Here is a 23,365-nt window from a genome sequence, read left to right as displayed (position 1 = left end):
TACACTGCGGTAGAAAAAAAAATGATTCCCCTTTCAAATGAGTTTAATACAAATTGATTTTTTTCCCAAATTCTTTATTCTAAATATCATTATCTTATTAACATAATTAACATCTTCCGATTTCAATTAAAGGAGTCCAGACAAATTTGTATGCCATCGTTAAAAAGTTTGTTTTTCTTAAGAAAATCCTGGTTCCCATATCTCCTAACTTTTACGAGTAGCCTGATCATCTTTTTGAAGATGATTGGTGGTTTCCTGTATATGTGCAATAAGGTTTCGGAATTTTCGTTTTCACTCTGGGTGTCAATTGGGGGTCAAAAAATGACGTTTTTTTAATACAAAAAGCCCCTCATTTGAAGAACTCCTCTTATATTTTACGCAGTGGTCTAAACATTTTTTGGAAGGAGATTGGTGTCCTGTACTTGTGCTACAAGGTTTCCTCTAACATTCTCATGTAAATTATTTATGGCCTCTTGTGACCCTACCTTATTCCTGGGGATCATGATTAGGACAAATTTAAAATTAATCAATACTATGTGAGGAATCATGCACGTACAAGTTTAAACTTTTTTTACTCAATGGTTCTTAAGGAGAATTTTTTAAATGTTTTCTAATTTTATTTCTTCTTAAAGATGACATCAGTTTAGATGAGCAAAGTCTAAAGGAGGGGGAGAGGGGTAGGGATTACCCACCAAAATAATCAATACACAGCCTTCCAAAATTTTTGGATGCATAGGCTAAGTATATGTGTTTGAAAATTTTCCCCAAGTACCATGAGATTTGGTACAAAGCAAATAAAGGAAGTTAATCAACAAGAGGGAATGTTAAACAGTTGGCAAAATATATCACTTTACAAGAAAAATAAACCATGTTTTTATCGATTTTATGAAATGTGTAGTGTGTTTCTTGTCAGATAATGATGACTTAATCCTGCTTAGTCCAATTTTGTACAGACCTATGTATGGTTATTAATCCTCATTATCTGGGGATATATTTATCCATCTGAAACAATTCAGGTGAGGATCCCTGTGAGTATATATGGCTGTTTTATTTTAAAACTTAACGTCGACGAAAACTGTATTTGCCAACAATATCGACGATATCGTCATTTTATCAATGCTCTTATAGCTGTATATCTTCATGCAATACTTGTGTGTATGTACTCCCAAATAATTAAAACCCTTTAAAAATTGTCAGTATCGACGACATCGTATCGATATCAAATCACTTTGGTACACAATATATTTTTACCGACCTCACCCAGACTTTAACCTAAAACCTTACCCCTACTCTAACCCCTGACATTAAGAATTCCGAACACTTCCTCTATTTATTTGTTCACCTTAGTTACTCAGGTGACCTATTGCTACAGTACCGACCAAACCCAACCTGACACAAAGCTGTCCCAGAGCTGTCCTGGGGACTGCTTTCTGGGACTGCCAAAGCAGTCTAAAAGCAGCCGAAGAGCAGTCCCACAGCAGTCCCAGCGGTCCCAGAGAGCAGTCCCAACAGTCCCACAATGCAGTCTCAGCAGTCGGGGTGGGGTTTATTAATTTAATGGGAGGAGCTAACTCAGAAATGAGATTGCCAATAAAGATTGGAACTATATAAGGCAGATGAAATTGATTCTGAGTAGTATCAACAAATATCTACAATTCTTACATGTATGCGACAATCATTTCTGAAAAGTACTCAGAAACAATTTAAAATAATATTTATTGAAGGAAGAGGACTTTCACACCTAATAAATAACATAAATATTTAATCACATTTATGTGGTTTATCAATCTTTCATCAATGATAATGCTACAATGTATTTCCTTATTTTATGTGATTGATATATGTTCATATTTATTTCTTTATAGAAAATGATACTTGAATTGCTTATTTTCTACCACAGTTACTTTTTAGAACAAGGCTGATTTTCATACCATACTCTGAAGGGATCTTTTAAGAAATGTTTTGTTTTGTTTTTTGTTAAAAACTCTTTGTTAATTTTGCCGAGTATTATTTTTCAGTCATGATTATTTTCACTGACATGCCAAATTAATTATCGTTTGTTTCTCTATTTGATAGAAAAACGATAACACTCAGCTTTATGTGTTTTATTATATAAACTTTCGAGTGTACATCTGTAAATCACCAGAATGGAAAATGAAAATTAATTAATCCCGAAAGACATTTATACACATTTAATGTTAACTTGATTTAAGTTTTTTTAGCATTACATATTATATAGATTGAAATTATGGTCATTAAAAACCAGCATGTTTAATGTTGGTAACACTGATACCAAATAACATGCATTGACTTTCTGCTTATCATGCCCACAGGCAACTGAAACCGCAGGTTTTGATACCATTATATACGGTGTGTTCCCTGAACGTCTACTCATTATAAAATTATTTAATTATCACACTCAATTTAGGGGCCCTCTAAGGGTACAGGTAGAGTTTACCTCAATTATCTTTACCTGTATTTATTACAGAAATTAAACAGCAAAATCTTTTAATTATTTTTTGAAGATTTTATCCATATCAATTGGTGTATATTTTTCATAAAGTTTTAGCAACAATTAAAAAAAACCGCTTATCTTGCTTTTCGTGACATATTTTAGTAGATGTTAATATTGTACCTTTATCAAGGGCAAGCTTGAAACTTAAAAAATAAGGCCTCTTAAATTCCCCACCCAACCGCCAATTAAATTGGACTTTTGAAATTATTCTTGCAGATAAGTTGTCAAAAAATTGTCTTTACATGTCTTGTGTAGTACTGTTTCTTTTTCGAATTTTAATTTTTTTTTTAATAAAAAAATATTTGTGGTGCTTAAAATTACATATATCAAGTATTAAATTTTAATTTATGAACTCCAAATCTATAACAACATTTTAGTTTGGGTGCATGAACTGAACTTGAACTTGAGTACAAAAGTTTATCAGTAAATATTAAAGTATTTAATCACATTAAGGTAGCACAGGTTAACTCTACCTGGACCCTTAGAAGGCCTCTTAATTGAGTGTGATAATTAAATTATTTTATAATGAGTAGACGTTCAGGGAATAAACCTTTAATACACATTAACCGGTCAGTTAAACACATGCAAACAAATAAGAAATGTCATATTTCCCGATATTTTCAACTGTTTATTAATGTACTCTATTAATTACTTGTTTATAAATTAAAAACAAATAGATTAAATTAATTCCCCAATAATTGTTCACATTGTTTATGTGCCGGAAGAATGGTAACATAACCTTATCTCATGGTCATTTAATAAATTGTTAAGTTTTATTTAAGGACTGCATGGAATATTCTTCTTTAACATGGGACCTGTTTTTAAAGGAACTTATTCGATTTATACAAATCTTATATCTACATGTATTTGTTATGATTTTTTTTTTAATAGTGCTATTGCAAACTTTGAGAAAATAAATGTTACCATATTAATTAAATACATTTGTAACCCCAGAAGTTGTTTTTATTTTCAAAAGAAGTTTTTAGATTAAATTGAATAAAAATCATCTCCTGACTTCCTTTTTTAACTACTTTATTTTTTTATTAATTCTGGACTACATTTGTGTACATTTACAGCCCCTGAAGAAATTCAGAAACTATAATGAACTCTATTTATTAAATATCTGTGTAAGAAATCCTTGTTAGCCTGAATTCAGAATACAGAAGGGGCGGAGCTATCATGTCACTCAGAACCTTCTTTACGCATGAGTGAACATAGCAACCCCAGAAAGAAGTCCCATAGCAGTCCCACAGCAGTCCAAGAGCGGTCCAAAGCAGTCCCGGGGACTGTTTTCTGTGACTGCTTGGGTGTCAGGTTGGGTCTGGTCGGTACTGTATCTGTTTCGTCCGTCGTCGTCAGTCATGCGTTAACATTTGAACATTTTCAGTTTCTTCTCTGAAACCGCTCAACTAATTTCAGCCGATTTTTGAATAAAGCATCTATGGGTGAAGGGAAACAAACTTTTTGAATTTCATGTTCTCTGCACCCCTGGGGCCTGAGTGGTGGGGCCAAAACATTCAAATTAATGCAATCTTTAAAATCTTCCCTACTCCTTGATATCAAGCAGTAAAACTGTTGACATGATTGTAATAAGCATTGATCCCTCTACCAAAATTGTGAAATTTCATGGCCCCAGGTTCAGGGGTTCTGTTGCTAGAGTGAGGTTCCGTTGAATATATAGTGAAAAATTATTATTTCTTTAAAAATCTTCTCCTTTGCCCCTGGGTATTAAGCCAATGATCTATATACATAATTATAATGAGGGAGAGTGTACATAATCATCATACGGAAGGATGCCTCTTCCAAAATTGTGAATTTCATAGCCCCTGGATCAGGGGTTCATGTGTTAGGGCGGGACTCTATTGGATATATATTAAAGATGCATTAATTTTTTTTAAATCTTCTCCTCTGCTCTTGGGTATTAAACCAATGAAATATATACACAGTAATAATGAGGAAGGTTGATTCTACTAAAATTGTAAATTTCATGGCACTTGGGTCAGGTGTCCTGGCTCCATTGATTATATAGTAAAAATGCATTAATTCTTTGAAAATTTTCTCCTCTGCCCGTAGGTATTAAGCCGATAAACAATGTACAATGTACATAGTTATGGCGAGCAATGGTGCTTCTTTACTAATTTTGAAGTTCAAGGCCTCTGGGTCAGGGGTTCTGGTGTTTACTGTTAGGACATGGCTCTATTGATAATGTAGTGAAAATGGATTAATTCTTTGAAAATTTTCTCCTCTCCTCATGGGTATTATACCGAATATCTAAATACATAGTCATATTGAGGAAAGGAGCCTCTTCCATAATGAGGAGTTCCACGGCCCCTGGGTCAGGGGTACCATGGGGTGAAGCCCTAATTAATGATTTTATACTTAAAATGAATTAATGCTTTTAAATTTGCTCTTTGGTATTAATCAACCACTTATGAAAAGGAAATATGCCTTTTCAAAAATTATGAAATATTTGGCCCCAGGGTCAGTGGTTCTTGTGGGATGGGGCACTTTGATTATATAGTGGAAATGCATTTTTTCTTTGTTTATCTGACCTGCCTCTGGGTATTTAGTAATCAAAGTAAGCATTTTAAGTGTAAAGTTATGATGAGCATTGGTGCCTCTATCAAAATTGTGAATTTCTTGGCCCCTTGTTTAAAAAACAAATTCAATTGTTGGAAAGCTGTTGCATGATAATAAGGTGACATATAATGCCCGTGGGCCTCTTGTTTATTTCATTATTTCAATTTATAACTTACATATGTGTGTGTGTGGGGTGTGTGTGTGTGTGTGTGTGTGTGTGTGTGTGTGAGTGGGGGTGTGTGCATGCGTGTGATAGGAATTGATAACAAATCGATATCGACATGCTATTATAGATATCGTCGATATGAATGTGTCTGTCAATCTACAAAATTATTTGGAAGGTCCCCCGTGTCCTTTATGCTTGGCATCAAATGTAATTTTTATATCTTCTTGGACAAATATATATATCTTTTATGAATGTGAGCTCGAGCAAAACAGTCACATATTGGGAAAAATGGGTGATACCATTTATAGGTTAAACCCCATACACTAAATGATAAATGCCTTGATCAAATATCAATATGAAGGGAGTGCGAGTATTATTCTGTATTGACTTTGAAAAAAAATCTCCACTTATATCACACTATTTACCGTCTTCCTTGGAAGACCGTATACAACGTTGAAGTATTTTACAGTCTTCGGGTTATGCTCTTCCTATCTTTTGTGAATGGTACTGAGAATGTTCCATTGTTTCATTGGCTGGAATGCTGTTTCAATAATGGAAATCGCACTTCACCAGAGTACAACCGACAGACCGGACTTCTTTCAAAGTTTAAATACTTGTAAATTTAAAATTTGATCTTTATTCGACACTTATGGAATTTGTGCATGTAGGGAAAAATCGTTTTTATGCCAGCACCTACTGCGATATGAGACCTCTATTTATGCGGTCTTATTCGAATGATCGGTCTCCACGTCCCACAATTTGATTTAAACACGCGATCTAGGATCAACTCCTTGCTCTGCGACTTTAGAGCAAACGCGCTAACCACTACACTATACATGTAAAATAAACTCAATTTATGAGTTTAACAACTCTTTTCTATCTTCCCATTTCACACTGTATCTTTACTTCACATTTATATTGTGTCTACATATATTTCATTATAATTCCTTGTAATTTTATAAATAATTTGTTTTTAGGATTTGGCGTTTATTTTATACCCGGGTAAATGTGAAGGACTTTTTTCAAACGAATGCTGTGTATGTTCCGCCTTTAACTGCTCAGAAAAGGTAGTTTGGTTTCATGTTTTGTAGACTTTTTTAAATACTTATGGGATTAATATTTATCTCCCAAAATCTGATGAAATCTAGAGAAGTCAAAATATTTATTATTATCTAATTGAAAGAGGAAACTGATATTAAGTAGTCAGATACTATCTAAGCTAAAGATAAGTTTTCTAAATATTGACTTTAAGATGGTATGAAGTTAAATCTTTATGATTTGTTTTCGGTTTAAATTAATAAATCATCTCTTTTTTTCAGGCAGTTTGTATAGTCATTCGCTGCGGACATAAAATTTGCGCAAATTGTGTCAAAATTGCTGAAAAGAAAACGATTAAAGAATATCGACTTAGCTTTTCAAGATGTCCTGGACCAAATTGCTGTGAGGAACTTTTCCCATTCTCACGATGTTGTCCAGAAGGCAAAAGTTTTGGCTTAAATGAGGTATACTTATAAAATAGTACCTTTTTATATTTGATATTTGGAATCAGAAATATATCTATTTTTTACATGAACATGTAAGGAATAGTATGAATTTCTCTAATCCCTTAAAGTAGACTTCATTTTTATTTCTTAAATAATGTAGCCAATTTTCATAACCATTACTTCTGGGTTTGCAAAAATAAAAAAAATGTAAAATTTGAGTATTCATAGCACGTCAAGGCCCGCCCCCTAAAAAAACAAAATCTGATAAATGTTGTTAAGAATTTGATAATCAAATGTTTGTATTTTATTACACTGTAAATAACAAACTGATCAATCGCCATTGCATCAACAGAATGGCAAGAATAATAAAATATAAATAGCAGCTCCATAATTTCTGGCTCAAATACAGCTTCATTTTTAAAAACAAATCCAGGAAATTAAGAGCAGCTCTGGTTTGGACTGTTTGATAATCCAAAAAAGCTGCGTGACTTCTGTTTCATGCAATATATTCACAAAGATTGCAATTATTAATTAACAAGCTAAATACATTATTGTTGTTCCTGAAGCTACAATTAATGTTTTTTTTAAAAAGAATTTTACAGTCTATTAACATTCTTTTTAATTAAATTTTTAAAAATCATGATTTAAAGTAATACAATGCAATGTATTATTATTATATTTAGCTTATATATGCAAGGTAAAAATAAAATTGAAAAGGCAACACAGGTTAAAACGTTAGCGCTTTCATTACATCTTCAGACGTTTTATAATTGCATACTTTATCCTGACTGCAATGTCTTACAAAACTATTAATTCTATAAAAATCATTACCTATAATTGAATCTGACAGCTAGCAATAAAATGTTTGCAGTATGTTCGCACCTTTGAAACAAAATCTGACATGTGTTAACTTTATACTCTTAGTTGGAGAACATTAAAAGGTTACACTCTGTGTGAAAGTTTTGTCAGAAATCAAATTAAATTAAACTGTTAAGACTGGGTTTAAATTTTTGAATGAAGTATTTCTCTTTTTCTCTTCTTTCAGTTTGTCATTATTGTCATTAAAAAGTTTATAGAAAGGAAACACTTTCAATTGTCATTGTCCGCATCTATCAATGTGTTCGCAGAGTTTGATTTTACAATACTCAGGAACTTGAATATGCTGTTTATGCACCCGAATTCTGGCTCTCAATGTGAAAGCGCTAACGTTTAAACCAGTGTTGCTTTATTCATTTTAATTTTACCTACATAAATCTACCTATATATACATGTATATCACCATGAACCTTTAATTAAAATAATTACCATCATTCACTTTTTTAGACAAAGCAAATGGATCATGAATGTGTCGGTGAGTTTCACATATGGTAAAGTTGTCATGTTAAGGTACAAAATGATACAAAAAACAAAAATGTTGACCGTTTAACAAGACAGCGAAACATTTTTACTGAATATTTATTCAAAGAACTATATGCGGTGTTACAACGCGAAATGTAATAACAACGCGAAATGTAATAAACATGGATTATTACATTTTGCGTCGAAATCAACGCAGAATGTAAAAACGTAAAATGTAACAACACACTTTTGAGGATTATTACATTTCGCGTTATTACATTTTGCGTCGAGATCAACGCAATATGTAATAACGCAAAATGTAATAACACGATTTTTGGATTATTACATTTTGCGTTGTTACTAAGCAAAAAGCAAGAACGCAAAATGTAATAATACACTCTTTGGTCAGCCAGATTGAGTACAGTTTTTAATAGAGTAGTGGCCGATGAAGAGGAAATAAAACAAAAGGGAAAAAAAACAGATATATGCAATTTCTTACAATTAATGAATTTCATAATATATTGATTTAATAAGCTACATGTATTTAAAATCAGTGTAATAAATGTATTCAAATAATAGGTGTTGCAAATTAGAAATCGCGTGTGTACTGGGATTGTTGGGGGGTATTGACCAGTGTACTTGTGTTTTTTTTATATAGACAAATGCAATGAATCTAAAAGAAAACCTATTTATTTGTACTAGCAGGTGTAAATATATATCGGAATGGGTTTATTGACATTTGTGATACCATACTGTTCCATGCAAATCATCAGCATTGCAGACATCCAACCCCCCGCCCCCCCCCCCTCTCTCTCTCTCTACATCCAATAATAAAATGGATTGTTTCTGCATGCCCAAAGTATTACAATGATAAACATACTAAGTAAACACTCCACGCTATCCCTGACCTTCCTCGCTTGACACACACATACACTTTTTTGTTAACCAATATACACATGCCAAACATGCATATCAAGAGCAAATAATGAACCTATGGTCAATCTTTGGTAATTAAATAAATTTCGTGTTATTGGTTAAAAATTTAATAAAACTATCAAAAATATGCCAATCAAAGTTAAATTAATGCTTTATAATTAGCACAATGTATTCAATATAACTGAAGTCAGAGTCAGAAAAAAACCAATACATTTTGATGTATTTATGTCCGTAATAGCCCTAACGTTGGTCTCATTGTTTAAGTTCTAAATATTTTGTACAGCGTGTCTCCCATGTTGGTTATATGTATATTTTGAATAAATTTTATGATCTATTTTGTTAAACGCAATCAAAATAAAAAATTGTATTTTGTTTTATTACATATTGTTTTATTACATTTTGCGTTGTCTTCAGTGCAAAAATAAAATAACGCAAAATGTAACAACGAAAAAGCACATTATTACATTTTGCGTTGATCTCGACGCAAAATGTAATAACGCGAAGTGTAATAATCTAAAAATTGTGTTATTACATTTTGCGTTATTACATTTTGCGTTGATCTCGACGCAAAATGTAATAACGCAAAATGTAATAATCCATGTTTATTACATTTCGCGTTGTTATTACATTTCGCGTTGTAACAATGCGGTATATTGCATATATTTGCCCCCACAAAAGTCACATTTTGAAAACTTCATGAAATGTGCTGAATTCAATAAATTGTATGAGAAATATAAATTAACAGAACATATTATAGTTCCAAAGCAGTTTATTCAGTATTTTTGCTTTTATGACGTCACAAACTAGTCCGATTTTATATCCTTTTTCAGAACGAGGACAAAATGGACAAAATTTCAACAATTTTAGCTTTAGAATTTATAGAGCGCATGTGTGTTCAGGAACAATATTTACATATTTCATTGATATTATCATTCTACACATTATATCAAAATATTGATCCTGAACACACATGCGCTCAGTGACTTTTGCTCAAAATATCGACGAAATATATACATTATTCTGTAGAATTCGTAAAAAACTGAAATTTACGTCATGTTTGTGACGTCATTACGTACATATGCCTCATAACTTATGAAAATATTCAGTGCTTTGAAGTCAGCACATACTCCCCTGTCTAAGAACTTAATTAAATATTACCTCCATCAAAGTTTGATTTGGGGGGCAAATATTGGTTATTACCGCATAAAGTTCTTTTGTTCTTATAATCCAAAGTTTTTCGATGGTTATAAGATTGTCATTTGTCTAGAAAATAATATTTATTTGATTCATTTTAAAACTTACCTGCATTGTTATTAATTCAGTTACTACAAAACCTTCCCTATGCCTTTGATTGTGTAGAATTTTTTTTGAAATTCATTGTTCTATAGTACTTTTGAGAAGCAAAAATGGAGATATTTTCATACGCCACCAATCCGCCAATAATATAGTCCCAGCTAGATTTCAAACTCATATCATTACTATTTAAAATTATGCAATTGTGAAAAAGAAAGAAAAACGTGATCTTTACAACCCTTAACATCTAAAGATAAAAGACATGTAAGCAAATATACATTGAGTATTTCAGTTGGTCAGAAACAAGACAAGAATCCCTCCTCCATAATATAAAAAAAATTAATTGTAAGCTATAGCTATATATAATTGCATTGTTTGTTCCATTAGAAATTATGATAGATGAAATAGTATCTACGTTCGCTTGTGTTGAAATATGGATTTCTTTGTTTAGCCACTGTGTCTGGAGGGAACAAGGACACAGGGAAAAAGCATGAGACAATAGACAATACAACCTTACAACAAAAGGAAGTAAACAACAAAGGGGAAGAAAAGAGGGGCAAAAGGAAAATGGATAGTGGTCTAATAGAACCTGTCAAGAGACAGTCTGTTGAAAATGTCGTTGTAAGTTTATTTCAGTTTGTACACCTCCGAATTAATAGTATTCAAAAGTACTCAATAATCGTAGTTTGATGTTATGTTTAAGACTTTTAATTATTGAAAGATAATTAAATAACTTCTTTTTAAAGACGAACTCAGAATCAAGAGGATTGAGAAACATAGGTTTCTCTTGTTACAGAAATAGTATTTTGCAGGTAAGAATATTTTTAAAAATTCTCTCCCTCTCTCGCTCTCTTTCTCTCTCTCTCGCTCTCTTTCTCTCTCTCTCTCTCTCTCTCTCTCTCTCTCTCTCTCCTGCTACCAATTGAAAAATGTAGAAATATTAAAATAACTGAAGATCAGTGTCGGATGGGGGGAGAGGGGTCGGGAACAACAACCCCATCCCTCGCTCGAAGATTTTTTTTTTACATGTACATGTGTCATTTTTCAGATAATAGTACATAAATGGTATTTGATCTACATCCAAGCCCATTATTTTATAATACAATGAAATCTGTCTAATCCGGATGTTGAATATTCCGAAAGCTCGTCTAATACGATCTTAACTTGAAGTCCCTTTCAGTAAATTTTCATTGCTTAAAAAGTTGTTTAATCTTGATATTTGTCTATTCCGACCGATTTCTTTGGAAGCAGTGGTTTCTGGATAAGACAAGTTTGACTGATTTTACAGCCAGCACGTAACAGGATACTCCTTTCCGCTTGAACGCAAATTATATACAGGCAACAGAATAGAATGTGGTATTGTCCGTGTAGCTAATGAAGACACTAGGTCATACCGTAAATCTGGAAAATTTTACTGTAGATAAATTTTTAGCAAATTTGCGCGTACATTGCATTCGCAAAAATATTTTTCTTAAAAATAAATCAACATGTGAAGAATTTTTTTCTGAGAGCTTGTGTTTTTTTTAACTCAGAGAATAGGCGTCGGTAAGCACTGGTCATTTTTAAAAGAAACCTGTTTAATACTATAACAACAAGTTAATTACCCGTGACTGTAAATTGCCCTCATTATATGCAATATCGTCCGATGGTTTTACAAGCACTGAGGCGGTATGCCCCTTTATAATTATTTTGCGAATAAAGAGATCTAACCGTGTATCAACACGGGCGATAACTCGAACTCATAGCATTTACTAGAGAGTTCCAAATGTGAACACGACGTGTAAATTTTAGGTGAGAAAAAAACCAAACGTTGAGAAAATTAGTTATATTTTTTACTTCATTTGGATTATATTTTAGATTAAAAGGTATACAAAACCTCTAAAATGTTTGTTATAATCAATTAAGAAGATATTTTCAGTGCAAATCCTTTTACATGTATTTTATCAAAATTGTTTCGGAGCGATTCTGCAATTTCTTGCCACGTTACGAGTAAATTGGTGGTATTCTAACTGTGCATACTAATTTGAAACAATACCTGGTTTGAAAATCTTCAGTGATTTTTATTTTTAGCGCCAGTGACATTTCGCAAAAATTTGAAGCGTAAAAATTGATCAACAGCTTTTTGACCCAAATTCGCAGAAATAAATCGACGTAAAGAATTCCAGATTTACGGTAAACAAGTGACTAACAACCAAAACATTGCTTAGGTATTGCTTCAAAGTAATTTTCTCGCAAACACTTTTTCTGATAATTGTTTTTAACTTGATTGAAGTACATGAATTTAGTATGATTATTCTTTAAATTGAGAGTTTGCTGTGACATTCTACAGTAAGATTGGCTTTATCTGTGGTAACCCTCCAATGTGACGGTTACCGTTGTGACCTTCACCAAAAGAGAAAAATCTAAGAGAACGACTATTTGATACTGGGATGGGTTGGCAAAATTTTTTAAGTCAGATAATTTACTTTCATGCAAGTCAGAAAAGATTTATTATTTTCAACTTTTTAACATGGTCAAGGACAGAGTTGTAGCCAGAAAAAATAGCAGATCCAGTCACGGACAAATTATTTTCTTTCCAGTTGCGGCAAACCTCTAAGTGACCTTTAGAATTCAGGCGCTAGCTGGCTCCAATTCAAAAATATAGTGGCCAATGGAAATTTTAAGTAGCCAGGCACATAAACATCCCTAATTTTTAAACTTCTTTTCTCCTCTTTAGAAAATAAAAATATTTGAAAATTTCTATTTTTCAGAAATTTGGCGATCGCCAAGTCAATTTAAAATAGTCTCCAATTTGGCGACTTACAGAGAAATTTTAGGCAGCAATCAAAATTTTGTTGCGACAAAATTAGGCGCAAATTAGAGCCCTGAGCAGAGTTTCCGAAAACCATCGGTCCTACCGGCAAAACCGATAGAAAATCGAAATGAGGACAGATTATTTTTTTTTAACATCTTCGAGGAAAAATGTCCAAAATCTGCCAACCCCTCCCTCCGACCTCAGAATCAAATGGCCGTCCCCTAAAGTAACTTGAGTGTGTCGATGAAAGTTACAATGTGATAAACGTAAAATCAACAGATCTATAAAAAAATTAAATACTATTGAATAAAGTTTAATATAATCAAGTGGATGATTACAACTTTGTGCAATATATTTGGTAAAATTTTTATGTATATCCAGTATAGAAGCCCTCTCACAGCAAAGAAAAAACTAGGAAGTTTAATCTAAAATGCTGGAAGATGCATCCTTTGAGACTTATGGGAGGGGGACATCCTACCATATGTCAAATAAAATAGTAATGACAAAAGTCATATATTTATGTGAATATATTGAATTTAATTTCAGATATTAGCAGAAACACCTTATTTTTTAGAACGGTTAAACCAGTCTCTGCTTGAAAAGGTACATTTCAAACGTTTTATGCTTGTGTTGAAAAGTTGTCATTTCCGAAAAAATACTTGAACGAGTGACGATTTCAAACTAGATATACATGGACTATGCGTAATCATTTTTTTTTTTCAGAAGAAAGAATGGATACATTCACTTTGTCTTATTTTGGAAGGAATAAGAACCAACACAACTGAAGAAAACATCGATGTGTTACATCAATTTCACTACGAATTCAACAAATCGTAAATATTTTATTTTGTAATGTATATTTTTGTATCTTAACATTTATTTCAATTGTGAAATTTCTTTGAACAAAATGATATGTTCTACTATTAGGCTTGATAGATATGTAAGGTAAAGGCAATTATCTAGCGAGTCTTTTGCAACAGTTATACAATCTTAGTACTAGTCTTCCAGTAACATAAGAATGTTATATGATATGTCATATGAAACATAAACTTTCATATAAAATCAAATCATTTTTTAGGAATCCTGAGTATCGCGAATATGAACAAGAAGATTGTCTCTCATTCTTAACATCCCTTCTAAATGGAATCCAGGAAGCTTTTACGGGTACTTTTTTATACACCATTTAATCTGATAACTTTGTGCACTGATTGTTAAATGCACCCATCTTTCTTAAGATGCAGAGGTAAAAACTTCCGAAGATTTCTTATTATAATCATATATATGCACGGATAAGTTAATTATCTTTTGAAACCAACGACTTACCTCTTAATGTTTCAACTCTGATACACTGATGTTAATTAAAGAAATATAACCCCTCTCCCCTTCCCAATAATTTGAAATAGTACCTAAATAAGTATTGAAGATTTTGACTTTTTGTCACAAATAGTTGTATTTCATTGATTAGAAGCGGTTTGAGCTTCTTTTGCTTGGAGGTAAATAATAGAAAAATGAGAGATCAATGATTATGGTAGCTCAGTCGTAGAGCGCTCGGTTTTAATCGGGATTCGTGGGTTCGAATCTCGGCAGCGACTGACCTAAGTCAATAAAAATAGGTAGCAACTGTTCTTTCGCCATGCGCTCGGCACGAAACCTAAAAAAACCAAGGCCTCGTGTCACGGTAGGCGTTGGCACGATAAAGATCCCTCACTGATCAACGGCCCTGAGTGCCGAGTAAAGGTCGAAATTTGAAGCCCTTCACCGGTATATGGTGGCGTCTCTTAATGAGTGAAATATTCTCGAATGCGACGTAAACAATATACATGCAATCAATCAATGATTTTTTACTTGATACTATTTTGATTCACCATTTCAAATAATCGATTTTTTTTACAATTACCCTTACCTCCTCTAAATGAATGTTTGATAATATATTTTACCAAAATAGAACTAATATAAAAAGTTAACTATAAAGCATAGTCAATTCATATGCAAAAACAAAATGATATCTGTAGTCACAATTTAATTGTTTAAATTCACAAAAAGGTTAACATATTACACATTTTTTCATAATACTAAACTAAAATATTTGATGGAAATCAATTTTCTGTGTCATTTCTTACCTGTAGAGAAATTATGATATGTTCATGTCTTTAACTGTATGTAATGAACAATTCTGATGTACAGAAATCATTACATTCAGTATGAATTGTAAATAACGATAATTAATCCTTAAGTTCATACTTTTTCGTTCGTTTTTAAAAGTGTACATTTTATACGCATTCCAAAAGTACAACTGATGGAGACATCGACCCGTACAACAAACGGATATATTGTGTTATATATATATATATATGTTTAATTATTATTATTATTAATAGAAAAACGTGGAGCACAAGGAGACCCAGTCGATCTCTTTCGAGGAAATTGGAGGGATAGATATATGTGCAATGAGTGTTCAGTGGTTAGTTATTTATATAATTAAAAATGATCAAAAACATTTCATCCATTATACAAATCAATTTAACACAAAAAGAATCTTGCTTTAATGCAAATTTTAATAAAATTTTTATTACTCTTCATAATGAACATTATATGAATTGTGTTACAGATTATATATATATATATATATATATATATATATATATATATATATATATATATATATATATATATATATATATATATATATATATATATATATCTTTTCATTTAATACTATGAATTCATGATCATGGAAATCTCTTTAATTATTGTAGAAGGAATACTATAATGATAGTGAATTTTTCTACTTGCCACTTCCTTATACCGAAAAAAAGAAAAAGGTACAAAATACAGAACATTTAGTTGAATTTGTTAAATTTACATATCATAATGGGATTATTTATATAAAAATATATATAAATATATATATCTTTACCTTTTACATTTCATGGTTCAAACATATTTTCTAATTGCAAATTTGCCTTTAAACTTCGAAACAACTTTTTATCAAGACTAAACAAGATTTCATTATCGTATTGAAAATTGACCAAGAGTCGACCCTTTTGCTAAGACTTTGGAATACCAAAACTTTGCAATGTACATTTGAAAAGCAGTAAGAACAAGAGGCCCATGGGCCACATCGCTCACCTGAGAAGCTTTGACCATTCTGTTCTTTACCAGATTTCCCCCTTGTTATACGTAATGCATCCCCACCCTACCCCACTTATCATAATTTAGACATTTTGAAATCTACACTACCCCATGATCCTTCCATTGGCACATATGTTTCAGCTTTTTTGGCCCAGTGGTTCCTGAGAAGAAGATTTTCAAAGATTTTTCCTATATATTTCTATGTAAAACTTTGATACCCCATTGTGGCCCCGCCCTTCCCCCGGGGGTCATGATTCCTACAATTTAGAGTTTACACTACCCCAGAATGCTTCCACATATAGCTTCACTTTTTCTGGCCCAGTGGTTCTTGAGAAAAAGATTTTCAAAGATTTTTCCTATATATTTCTATGTAAAACTTGGATTCCCCATTGTGGCCCCGCCCTTCCCCCGGGGGTCATTATTTGAACAATTTAGAATCTACATTATATCAGGATGCTTCCACATAAGTTTCAGCTTTACTGGCCCAGTGGTTCTTGAGAAGATTTTCAAAGATTTTTCCTATATATTTCTATGTAAAACTTGGATACCCCATTGTGGCCCCGCCCTTCCCCCGGGGGTCATGATTTGAACAATTTAGAATCTACACTACACCAGGATGCTTCCACATAAGTTTCAGCTTTTCTGGCCCAGTCGTTCTTGAGAAGAAGATTTTCAAAGATTTTTCCTATATATTTCTATATAAAACTTGGATTCCCCATTGTGGCCCCACCCTTCCCCCGGGGGTCATGATTTGAACAATTTAGAATATACATTATACCAGGATGCTTCCACATAAGTTTCAGCTTTTCTGGCCCAGTGGTTCTTGAGAAGAAGATTTTCAAAGATTTTTCCTATAAATTTCTATATAAAACTTGGATTCCCCATTGTGGCCCCGCCCTTCCCTCGGGGGTCATGATTTGAACAATTTAGAATCTACACTACCCCAGAATGCTTCCACATAAGTTTCAGCTTTACTGGCCCAGTGGTTCTTGAGAAGAAGATTTTTTAATGACCCAACCCTATTTTTCTCTTTTCTTGATTATCTCCCCTTGCGAGGGGATATGTCCCTTCATTTTAACAATTTAAATTTCCCTTCACCCAAGAATGCTTTGTACCAAGTTTGGTCAAAATTGGCCCAGTGGTTCTTGAGAAGAAGTCAAAAAATGTGAAAAGTTTACGGACGGACAGACGGACGGACGACGGACACAATGTGATCAGAAAAGCTCACTTGAGCCTTCGGCTCAGGTGAGCTAAAAAATTATATCAGATTATCAAGTAAATACGAGGGGTGATAAAAAAGTTCGCGAACTATCTCTACATCTTCAAAACCGTGATTCAGATTAGAATAAAATTTGGTACACACATAGCCATACACAAGTTCTAAAAATAGCATATGCTGAATACAGTTTTGTTCCTTGTTTGTGACGTCACAAAATGAAAATGAGGTCACTATGTAGTCACTTGTGACGAAAAATAGTTGTCTCAGTCTTACTCGTTCAACAAACGACTGTACAATTTATAATATATCTTAGAAAGCCCATTGCCGTAGCATATAAAAATTTGTACACAATTATTATGACCAATTACTTCCTATAAATGATCGGATTGATTGTTTTAGTGCGGGAAGGCAGATGGTTAAAAATGATACCTGTCATGGAATGCGGGTGGTTTCGCTCCGATTACGTGTTCGCGCCGAGTGGTTTCGCTCCTATCACTTGTTCGCGCCGAGTGGATTCGCCCCGATTGGTTTCTACTGTATAACCTAAGATACCGCTTATCGAATAGTCATTTGATTAATATATATATTAAGATAATATAAAGAAGAGGAAGTTGCAATGAAATGGGAAGTCTAATAAAGAATAATCGCTATGCAGAAGAATCCTGCATAATTTAATATTGTAAGGCTAAATCAAATGGAAATCAATGACAACCTTCATTGAAAAGTCAACGAGATTTGTGAAATAAATATTTATTTTAACATCCAGTCTTAATTATTCCAAATTAGACGATCAAATTTGTTCAAAATAAATATATGACTAAAAATGGCCTCACTATAAGTATTTATAATTAATACAAAATGGGATAATTATCCGACACAGGGCATTAACGCTTGGGGTTAATTAATTGCAATGTACTAAGTTATATAATTACAGGTAATCGGGGGAAGCCATACTGTATACTACCAATATCTTACCTGTAGATAAATGGGGAGAAACCACTCGGCGCGATACCACTCGGCGCGAACACGTTATCGGCGCGAAACCACCCTACACCCTGTCATGTTGCCCAGTGAAAGCAAGTTTGAAAAGATATGTGTTTTTAATTAAGCAATTTGCTATCAAAGACCTCTAATTTACACTTTTGGAAAATAGTTGAATATTTTAACAATAATATAATGATTAAATTCCTAAGATATCGTTTACTTTAGATTTTAAACATATTAGATATGATAAAAAGGAGCTAGGCACCTATTCGCTATCCACCTTGAATAAACGTCTCTCCCGAGACAGAAAATTTGTGTTTTAATCGCTGCCATGCTTATATTGGAAAGGATATTCTTATCCACCCATTCTGTTGCCGAATTTTTTCCGTTTCTGACAAATTAACTGTTCTTGTTATAAAATTTATTAACATGTACAGAAATATTAAACTCAGAAAGTCGTTCAGCTTTTGTGACAGAACGCTACGGAGCGGATCGCGTGACCGCCAATATCACGTAATTCGCGCATGCGCAGAACGGTGACTGATGTTCATTAAAGTTGAAGAGGACTAATGAAAAATGTAATCAACACTGAAACCAAATATATTGTTTCCTATATAGAAGTTATTCAATTAGTTTGCAAACTTTTTGATCACCCCCTAGTACATGCTAAATGTAAATTTACGTACCAAATACTGTTGAATCATTAAAGTTTTGGGGGGTTTTTTTGTTTTTTTTTTAAGGGGAAGGGGAGTGGGGGATGGGGAGGGGCAAATTTACATCGGTTCCGTAAATTCTACAAGTCCATGGTTGGGGACTTTATCTCGTTAATCTTGTTCTTATACTTACAAAAGGAAATATTACATTGTAAACCTCCTTTATCAAGTTGTAAAAAAAATCTAAATGAGAGGTGTCCACGAATTTCATGAAGTTAAGCCATCCCGAAATTTAATGATTCAACAGTAAATCAACTATCACTTAGTATTCTTCAGAACAAAATGTTACAACACTTACAGTCTTAGAAATTTTCCGTGTAGGAAGCAACCATTGGATCATGTTTTCTTGGCCTTCTTGTGGAGGAAGAAATCGACATGTTTTCGTGCTCTAAATGTGGTTTGTGAATATTAGTAGCAATTTTTGCATTTTCTATTAAACATTTTACCTATCAAATATTTTGTTATTTGAACTTTTGAAACACTTATGAAAGGAGAAATACTTTTAAGTTTTTTTAATTCTAATTTTTAATGCATGTAACAATTTTTGTCATTAAGGTTGTAATAAAATGATGAAACAGCTGGATATTGTCCATTTCCCTTTAATTCTCGTTCTGCAAATTTCCAAAATTCACGAGGTAAATATTACAAGACGCAGTGTACAATTTTTGATATTCCTGATATTCTATATTCTTTTAAACACGCGTATTCACTATAGAATCTGTCTATTGTAAATATAGTTAAACTTCATGATCACTTAAACTTAATCTTGGTTTATTGATACAAATGAGGTTATAATTCAAGTTGCTTCTACTGATGCACACAAGAAAGAATCTTAATCACTTAGAATATATCCATGTATGATTTCTTCATTATTAATAAGGCTGACTCTACAGACAAAGAATGCAGCTTTGAAAAAAGGAGAAATTTCGTAAAATTTTGGGACACATTTGAAGGATTGAAAAACAGAGAGCTTAAACAGGTATACATCGCAATATTTCAATACCGGGTGTACATTTAGTTTTTTCCTGTATTTCTGTAATTCTTTATCACTTTTATAGATCTTTATTCTGAATCAAAAACTATAAGATGTTTCTTATTCAGAAAATTGGAGACGATACGTTAAGACCATATCGGCTATTTGGAGTCGTCGTTCACTGGGGAAGTGAAAGAAGTGGACATTATATTTGCTTCGTGAAACTAAAAGTGGAGCAAAAGTGGAAGAGATGTGACGATTCGTATGTGGATGACGCATCTATTAATTCTGTATTAAGAAGTAATGCGTATTTGTTGTTTTATGAAAAATGTGAAACGAGTATTGAATGATCGATAATTTAGTTTAGATGTATAGTTAATGATGTTTAATTTGATCTTTAGAGTTGGAAAATGTCAATGAGGATAGTTGTTGGGTTGTCTCTTTGTAACTAGAGGTTTGGTAGTGAAGTGATATCGCAACCATGCTTTTTTTAAGGGGGGGTGATGATTAAAAGTTCTTTTTATATAAAAGCATGCAACATGTTCCATGCAACAGAATAATTTGAATAAATTTCAACCAATAGGAAGGCTTAGTTTTAATAGATATATTTTTTTTTTTATTTATTCACACAACATATACAGCATTATATACATATTTCAAAAGAAACAGAATGAGGTGTTTTTTATTTTAAGAAAGATAGAAACAATAGAGAGAAAGATAGAGGGGAGAGAAAGATAGAGGGGAGAGAAGAGAGAGAGAAGAGAAAGAGAGTGTGTAAAGATTCAAGTTAAGAGAATAGCAGATTCCATCTGTTCCACTGGGTATCAAACTTTTCCTTTTTACCATTCTTATAAGAGATAATTTTCTGTGTTTCATAATGAAATTTCATTTGTGATATTGCATTTTGTAAATTAATATGTTTCTTTGTGCACCTGGCAGTATAAATATAGTATTTAAGCCAAAGTAGAATAACATTTTGAATATCAGTATTTTCCTCAATAAATCCTAAAATAAAAGATTTCTTAGTAACATTTATCATTAAACCAGTTTTTTCTTCAAACAAATGTACAAATTCTTCAAGAAAAAATTGTGTATTATCACATTCCCATAAAAGATGTTCTATTGTTTCATCCTCAGTATGACAAAAACTGCATAATTTACATTCATTTTTTTTTTTATTTTGAATAAAAATGAATTTGTTGCTAGGATTTTGTTTAAAATCCTATATTGGAACCATTGTAGTTTACAATCTTTTGCTAACCTAAAGGGTATCATGTGAATTTAAGCTACAGGGTTCATATATCAGAAGTAGAGCAAAATGGGTAGAGGAAGGTGAAAAACCATCAAAGTACTTTTGTTCATTAGAATCAAGAAACTTTACAAGCAAGATAATACCAAGATTAGAAGATGATAATGGAAATGTTATTTATGACCAAACAGAAATTTTAAGAGAAGCAAAATGTTTTTATGAACAGTTATATACAAAAAGTACAGATACTATAAATACTGATATATTTAAAGAGTTAAGAAATAAAGAAATTCCTAAGCTTTCATACAAAGAATCAGAATCTATAGAAGGCGAAATTACTATGGAAGAAGCCTCTTCTACACTTTACAAAATGAAATCAAATAAATCCCCTGGCTCAGATGGTTTCTCTGCAGAATTCTTCAAGATGTTTTGGAAATATATTGGGTTTTTTGTAGTTAGATCTATTAATTATGGATATAAGCATAACAGTCTATCTATTACACAAAAACATGGTATCATTACTTTGTTACCAAAAGGTGATAAACCTAGACAATTCTTAAAGAATTGGCGACCTATTACTTTACTAAATACAGTATATAAAATTGCATCTGGATCCATTGCAAACAGAGTAAAATGCTATTTAGATAAAATAATTAATGAAGATCAAACAGGCTTCATCTCCAATAGATATATAGGAGAAAACACCAGGTTAATTTATGACATAATGCATTACACTGAGGAAGAAAATATACCTGGATTATTGCTACTTATTGACTTTGAAAAAGCTTTTGATACACTTTCATGGAACTTTATACAAGGCGCACTTAACTTTTTTAACTTTGGACCCTCAATCAAGAAGTGGGTATCCCTTTTTAATACAGATATTACATCTGCAATAAACCAAGGTGGTAACCTTTCTGATAGAATTAACATTCAGAGGGGCTGTAGGCAAGGCGATCCTTTGTCACCATATATATTCATTATATGTGCAGAAATTTTAGCAATCCAAATTAGATTAAATAAAAATATTAAAGGTATTTCTATAAGCAATACTGAAAAAAAGATTTCTCAGTTAGCGGATGATACATCAATTATTCTTGATGGTAGTAAAACGTCACTCACAGAAACACTGCAAACACTTAAGACATTTTCAGAAATGTCGGGATTACATATTAATTATTCCAAAACTCACATAGTGTGGATAGGCTCAAAAAAAGTTTAGTGACGAAATTTTGCTTCCAAATTACAAACTTAACTGGGGAAGTACCAGATTTACTCTTCTTGGAATACATTTTGATGTAGAATTGGATAAAATGCTACCATTAAATTATGAACCAAAACTGGTACATATTAAATCAATACTTAAACAATGGGAGAAAAGGTTTTTAACTCCCATAGGGAAAATTACTGTTATTAAAACATTAGTTCTACCATTACTAAATCATATTTTAATGTCCATCCCAAATCCTTCTGAATCGTTCTGTAAGGAATTGGAAAAAATGTTTTTTTTCATTTATATGGAATAATTCAACCCATAGGGTTAAGAAAGAAGTAATTGTAAAAAAATATGAAGAGGGGGGTTTAAAAATGTTAAATCTGACATCTTTTATAGCCTCCATGAAATTATTTTGGATAAGACATCTAAATTTTACAAATAGAGGGTTGGAAAACCTCATTCCTAAATTTAATTTGAACAAATTTATAAGTTGTGGAATTGAATATACTTCAACTTTTTTAAAAACATTAAAAAATAAATTTTGGATAGATGTTTTTAAGTCCTGGATAATGTTACAAAATCTTGAGAAAAAGTTTGATGTTGCTGGTGACTCACCACTATTTTACAATCCACATGTGCATATTGGCGGAAAACCATTTTATAATAAACAAATGTTTGAGAGCAACATTAGACAAATTAATGATATCATTAATGAAGATGGTTCACTATTTTCTTATGAGCAGTTCTGTAACACCTATCCAAATATAAAGATT

General features: G+C 32.3%; 1 protein-coding gene across 2 annotated transcripts in view; it reads left to right on the top strand.

Moving 5' to 3' along the window:
* LOC134235515 (uncharacterized) overlaps positions 1 to 20,730 on the top strand; it is a 61,143-nt gene extending 40,413 nt beyond the window's left edge. For both annotated transcript variants that reach the window (XM_062717649.1, XM_062717648.1), the window contains exons 22-35: positions 6,239 to 6,328; positions 6,581 to 6,763; positions 8,069 to 8,096; positions 10,764 to 10,933; positions 11,059 to 11,124; positions 13,653 to 13,709; positions 13,830 to 13,939; positions 14,185 to 14,270; positions 15,485 to 15,567; positions 15,863 to 15,928; positions 19,476 to 19,551; positions 19,710 to 19,789; positions 20,035 to 20,133; positions 20,256 to 20,730. In XM_062717649.1, coding sequence (XP_062573633.1) covers positions 6,239 to 6,328; positions 6,581 to 6,763; positions 8,069 to 8,096; positions 10,764 to 10,933; positions 11,059 to 11,124; positions 13,653 to 13,709; positions 13,830 to 13,939; positions 14,185 to 14,270; positions 15,485 to 15,567; positions 15,863 to 15,928; positions 19,476 to 19,551; positions 19,710 to 19,789; positions 20,035 to 20,133; positions 20,256 to 20,477 — 1,416 coding nt within the window. In that variant the 3' untranslated portion in view covers positions 20,478 to 20,730. The remainder of the gene's footprint in view (positions 1 to 6,238; positions 6,329 to 6,580; positions 6,764 to 8,068; positions 8,097 to 10,763; positions 10,934 to 11,058; positions 11,125 to 13,652; positions 13,710 to 13,829; positions 13,940 to 14,184; positions 14,271 to 15,484; positions 15,568 to 15,862; positions 15,929 to 19,475; positions 19,552 to 19,709; positions 19,790 to 20,034; positions 20,134 to 20,255) is intronic.
* The last annotated feature ends 2,635 nt before the right edge of the window (positions 20,731 to 23,365 follow it).

Source organism: Saccostrea cucullata, unplaced genomic scaffold (genome assembly GCF_032062105.1).
Source record: "Saccostrea cucullata isolate Sc308-1 unplaced genomic scaffold, CSIRO_AGI_Scuc_v1 ctg403, whole genome shotgun sequence".
Classification (NCBI taxonomy): domain Eukaryota; kingdom Metazoa; phylum Mollusca; class Bivalvia; order Ostreida; family Ostreidae; genus Saccostrea; species Saccostrea cuccullata.
This window is presented reverse-complemented; position numbering and strand designations above follow the sequence as displayed.